Below are 5,609 nucleotides of genomic sequence, written 5' to 3' on the forward strand. Positions count from 1 at the left end.
TAAGAATTGAAAAATTTTGATGGTTCCATGGCGCATGGGGGTTTTATGTTTATAAAAAAAGCTAACTTAAAAATCCATTGCGTGTTAAACGTGATTTAAATATGAGAGATGGAAATCACGTCCAAACGGCTCCTAGAAGTGTAGCTCAGCTGCTAGCCCTCAGTAAAACGGTGCCTTGAAGTGAGATACGAATCTACGCGAAGGCTTTAAATCAGTGAGAACTTTTGGAATTATAGTTGTTTTCCACTTCCAAAAACTTAATCACACAAAATCTATACAAAAACACTTTCCACTAGGCATTTAATTACATTTCCGCGCAAAAAGAGTGGCAAGTTTTCGGAGGTGGTGGAGACTGGAAAAAGCGCGCTAAAGAAGAACCAATGGAGTGCAGCTCCAATACTAAACTAAAGGTGAATCTACTCCCTCTCCTTTTTTTTTTTTTTCTTTTTTTTTCTGAAGTATGGGACAGATATTTGATTGGATATAAAATTGGGTCATTTGCACTTTGCCCCTATTTTGTTGTGCTGGTCTTTAATTTTTGTCCCTCAAAATAATTTTTTGTGTCATGTATCATTTATCTTGAAACTTTTAAAGAACTTGTGTTGCTAGATATAAGTTCGATTTTGAAGGACAAAAATCAAAAACCAACCCATTTGAAGGGCAAACCGAAAAAATCTTCTATAAAAAAAGAAATATAAAAAGGCTTTTGACTCATAAATTAATTTTATAAAAGTTAATTGTATTAACTCTTATTCTTAATACAAATAATTAAATGAATATTTGTAAGCTTCACATATCTTTTTTTATATTTTTTTCGATGTAAACCATGGACTTCATAACAAGCGGTTTAAAACAACGAAATTGGGTCTCAAAACTACGCTTAAACTATGCGAAATAGATCATTCTTACCCTTTGTCAAATTTTAGGGTTAAAAATGTTGTGGCTGTTAGTTTTTGGGATGACGCTTGTCCCTCAAAACTGAATGAACTTCACCTCAGATATGACAGCATTAAAAGAAAATTGAGATGGAGCTCCAGCTTGGGCAAAACCCATTCCCTCAATAAAGTCACATTAAAGTACCAACCTTAAGCAAACACATTTCCGTCAACTCCATTGTCCAGCACCACCTTATGCACAGGAGCTATATTGACCTTAATTTGCTCCTGTAGTTTATTTGATTTTTCAACAATTTCAAATATCTCACTCTCGCCTCAGTGAAAACAAGGTACATATTTTCCATTCTTGGGCTGTAAACTTTAGTTCAAATAGTATAATATTGTCAAATTAAAGAGGCAAAGACCACTTAATACATTCAATGAACATTAACATAGATTGAGAAAATTGCTTCAGTTTACACAAATTAGATTAACATATAAGGCTTGCCTTTGCTCCGGAATGCATTTGTTTTCTCTTTTTTCTTTTTTGTTGCATTCATCATCACTTGAAAAACAAAAAAACCTTGTACTGAGAAGTCAGAAAGACACAGAAGTGTCTGCTATGTGATCCATGTGTACATCAGTCTGCTGCAACATAAATAGCATATGGCATATGAAACTTAGTTGAAACTAGAAAGCTTCACCCCTACCCTGTGAGCAGAAAAACAAAGCTATCTATGATCGATTGTGAGGTTCATCTCTCAGAGCCAAGTCTCTAGCAGCTTCATTGGCTTCTTCATACACATGGTAAATGGCACAAGTTATACGTTCCAGCAGGTCGAAAATTTCTTTCAACCTGTACATGGTTATTTCATTTGGCTCAGGGTGACCATTAACATATTGGACAAGTATAACATTATCCGACTCCACAATCAACTTCTGTGCATTCAACTTTCCTTCCACGCATCTGACTAACCCATTCCTCAAGGCCTCCAGTCCAGCAATCACATTGTCTTCAACATCAATGGTACCACTATACCTGCCTAAACACATTCCAGTATCATCTTGGAAGATGCCACTATATCGTCCTGACTGGTCACCTTCTTTACCAATCCCATAAACGTTTAGCTTAATCCAACCTGGTGGAGGAGGAACTGCGTTGCATCTTAAACGACGAGGCCCACGATATTCACCAAAATATTTTGCAAATCCCTCACTAGACATATCACTTTGCATATCTTCCAAAAATGATTCTTCAATTTACCTGCAACACTGAAGTTAAAAGTTACATCTTTAGGATGACGTCCACCTTACCCTCGTATGATTCCTTCAGCTCCCTTCTACAGTTTGTTGTAAGCAAATAATTTTGAAGTACTCTGAATAATGCAACCACAAAGATCTAGATTCTCCAACTAGCACTTAAATAATTCGCATGTATAAAACACATCTTATCATGAGGGGAAAGACAGGAAACAAGCATACAAAGAGAGAGAGAGAGAGAGTAAAGGGGTAATGATTTCAACGATATGCTAAGTTGAAACACCTTTGTCAACAAATAACAGAATGAGCTAGCCTGCATAAGAGAACTGTATTCAATAATAAATGGAAAGTTCGGTATCTAGTCTCCCATCTAAGTACCTTTGCCAATCCAACCAAGGTTGCTGTCCGCTGTTTCTTCTATATTTTGTAATCTTTGTCACTGAATCAACAAAAAGAAAAACAACTGTTCACTGCAAGTGACGTAAGACCAACCAATAAATTCTCCAACTTGAGATAGAAGGAAATCCAGTACCAGGCAGTGATGTTTCCATGTCAATTTTGGGACCCACGTCAAAGAAGTGCCAAGCAAATCCTAAGAACACATTAGTATAGATCTCCTCATGGCTAGTTTTTATGCCAATCTCTGTTGTGAAGGGGAGAATTCTCTCTAGGCGTTGCCTTGTTTCTCCTTTCTGGTTACACGGTGAAATATTGGTCAGCAAATCGCGAAATGAGTTTGTCAGTAGAAAAATCTGGTTAATACAAGACGAAGACCAGTTTGCTCCCAGCAGGTTGCCGATAAGCCAATAACTAGGAACAGGCTTGTAGAACATTGTTGGTCCCCGAACTTGCCTCTTACAATTTTCATCAATGGTTAGAACCTCAAAACCCAGTTTTCTCAAAACTAGGGTATCAGCTGGAGACATCAAAGGATCATATACTTCTATATTGCCAATCCAATTGGGAAAATCTCGTTTTAGTAGGAGAACTACGGCAAGCTGAAACTGTGAATTGAAACTGGATTCCATGCTTCCCAACGCATAAATTACCACCTGAACATGTGAATGGGAGCCTAAAAGGCAAAGAAAACGTTGTTGAAAAGTTTCATTGTGTTTGAGATCAAAGCGCATTCCAGCATACAATTCAGAGTTCTCAACATTCTTCATCATCAGTTCAATCTCTTTAAGCAGCCTTTCTGCCTCATCTTGTACGTGAAAATAAACATTGGACTCCATATTCTCACCGCAATACATCTTTGCACCCAAAGTCCAGATTAACGTTGGACTCTAGCAATTAAAACACTATTTGAAACAGCTAACAATGCAGCCACTCTCTCGTGTTTTGGAGTTAATATAAACCTGTAAGCAGAAAAGCATATTACTCCAAATTGTAAAGAGTATACTTTCGCTGCACATCAAATGCTGCATGTTTGAAGCCACATAGATATTTCAAGAAGCAACTCAGTTGACATCTTCACTATTATGAGTTGGTTCAATTGAGACAAAAGAGGGTTGCCAGAGATAAGAGGAATATGAACATGCCCCTCTCTTTCTTTAACCCATAATTATGTTAAAAAACAAGTTCCTCTAAACTCAACTTCTTCCATTTAGGAGCGCTCCAGTCACCTTCTTTCTTTAAACCCATTCAAAACCGATCACGCAGGATATGCAACAATCAAGTATGAAAACAAGCTCTTCTGAACTCAATTTCTTCTATTTAGATTTGTCGACAAAATTCACAAAAGAACCTTGTACTAATAAGAATGTAATGCAAAGGAAAAACATGGATTTTATTTTTTTAGGATTTTCCTTTCTGTCTAAATTATTACGGAGTCTGTAATTCAGCTAGATACTTTTACTTATTAACAAGCATTTCAACTGCAGCAAAAGAGTTACTCTACAATAGATAATTTCTTCTTACCCTATAATAAGGATAGACATGATTCTCTGACCTTCCTAACAATTAAAATCGTAGGCGTCAATTTTGCTGAGGAATATTTTTATGCCCGAAACTTGGGTTACAGAGTTTTCCAGCTGGGCTACTAGTATCAAATGACAAATTTGGTTTCTACATAGACAAATATATGAAAAACGAACTATTAAACAGAGATGAGTATAGGGTGATGGAAACATACAGGGAAATGGTAGATCCTTCAGTGGAATTCAAACAATCACTATTTTGAATGCAAATTAATGGAATCCTCACAGAACATATACGATTTAACTTTACAATCAAACTTCTTTATTTTGACCGTAAATTTGGACATATAGTCTTTATTTTTTTTAAAATAATTTACATATTTAGAAACTATACAAGAGATACTATAAATCAGAATAATTAATAATTTAAAATATTTAAAGGGCAAACATACATTTTCTTGTTTGACTCTCCAAAAGCGATTGAAGTAATTGCTTTCTCTGACCACATCCACCAACACCGTAGCGATATGAATCTATGCGAAGGCTTCAAATCAACGACAACTTTTGGAATTGTAGTTGTCGTCAGCTTCCACAAAATTCAATCAAACAAAATCCATACAAAAAACTTCCCACAAGGTCCAACCAAAAAGAAACCCCAAATATTTGAGGAAATCCGAAGGAGAGGGGATAGAGAGCTCTATCGGGAAAGAGGAAATATATTCCGCCAGAGTAAGACAGCAAAGCGTCCAGTAGAGTAGGCGGCGAGATGGCTAACCCTATGTTTGGAATGAAGAGAAAAGGCCATAAATAGGCCCTGAGTAGCTCTAAAATAGTTGCTTGACTATACACTTATCATTTTAGTCCTTTAAATATCTAAAAACTTATCAAATTTGATCTTTATATATTTTTTTATACAAACGGCGTCTGTTCATGCAAAACTTTCGTGAGATTAATCGTTCGAATTCACGGACACATATTTACTCTTTCACTTGTTTCTTTTTCCTCGAGTTCATTCTTTAACTTACGGTTTTTTCCTTAAGTTCTCTCTCGCGTTTCGTAACCGGAGTTTGCGTCAGTTAAAACCGACCCAATCCATCAGTTTTGTTAAAAATAAAAAAAATAAAAATAAAAACTGACGGTCTCACGTCAATTTTTTTTTTGAAAATTAAACAATGAAAGGTAGGAACTTGGAGTCAAACCCGAGTATATTCCTTGGCATTAAAGGGCTTTACCACTAGACCATTGATATTTTTTATTCATATACTTACATTGATTTAATTGATACTATTTTTTTCGCTCTAAAAACCGACGGACTCCATCTCCGTCAATTTTTTATAAAAAAGTAAAAAATCGACGGACTCCATCAGTTTATTTTAGAAAATAATATAACAAATAATTATATTTTTTTGCGCATTTTTGTGCAAAAAATAATTGATGCAGTCCGTCGGTTTTCTTAAAAAAAAAAGATTTAAAAAAATTATTGAAAAACCTGACAGAATCTGTCGGTCTTTCCGTCGGTTTTTTCCATCAGTTTTTACCAGTTTTTTAGTAGTGT

The 5,609-nt window shown here is 35.6% G+C and overlaps 2 protein-coding genes across 2 annotated transcripts; both read right to left on the reverse strand.

Annotated features, from left to right (window-relative positions):
* Positions 1-1,307: 1,307 nt before the first annotated feature.
* Positions 1,308-4,404, reverse strand: LOC132059365 (protein SENSITIVITY TO RED LIGHT REDUCED 1-like). The gene is made up of 4 exons (XM_059451958.1): positions 4,270-4,404; positions 2,668-3,493; positions 2,514-2,574; positions 1,308-2,139 (listed from the first exon to the last, which is right to left on the reverse strand). The coding sequence occupies exons 2-4, from the start codon at positions 3,386-3,388 to the stop codon at positions 2,136-2,138; spliced, it is 786 nt and encodes a 261-aa protein (XP_059307941.1). The 5' UTR covers positions 3,389-3,493; positions 4,270-4,404; the 3' UTR covers positions 1,308-2,135.
* Positions 1,611-2,111, reverse strand: LOC132061125 (uncharacterized). Its single transcript, XM_059453990.1, has one exon. It carries the CDS (start codon positions 2,109-2,111, stop codon positions 1,611-1,613), a length of 501 nt encoding a protein of 166 aa, XP_059309973.1.
* Positions 4,405-5,609: the final 1,205 nt, after the last annotated feature.

The sequence above is a fragment of the Lycium ferocissimum genome, chromosome 6 (genome assembly GCF_029784015.1).
Source record: "Lycium ferocissimum isolate CSIRO_LF1 chromosome 6, AGI_CSIRO_Lferr_CH_V1, whole genome shotgun sequence".
NCBI classification, from domain to species: Eukaryota; Viridiplantae; Streptophyta; class Magnoliopsida; order Solanales; family Solanaceae; genus Lycium; species Lycium ferocissimum.

Excerpts from the sequence above, each read along its gene's own strand:
- LOC132061125 (XM_059453990.1), bottom strand. The coding sequence starts at position 2,111 with ATGCAAAGTGATATGTCTAGTGAGGGATTTGCAAAATATTTTGGTGAA.
- LOC132059365 (XM_059451958.1), bottom strand. The coding sequence starts at position 3,388 with ATGTATTGCGGTGAGAATATGGAGTCCAATGTTTATTTTCACGTACAA. Across the intron at positions 2,575-2,667 it reads CATGGAAACATCACTGCCTG|TGACAAAGATTACAAAATAT; the intron begins GTACTGGATTTC and ends TTGTTGATTCAG.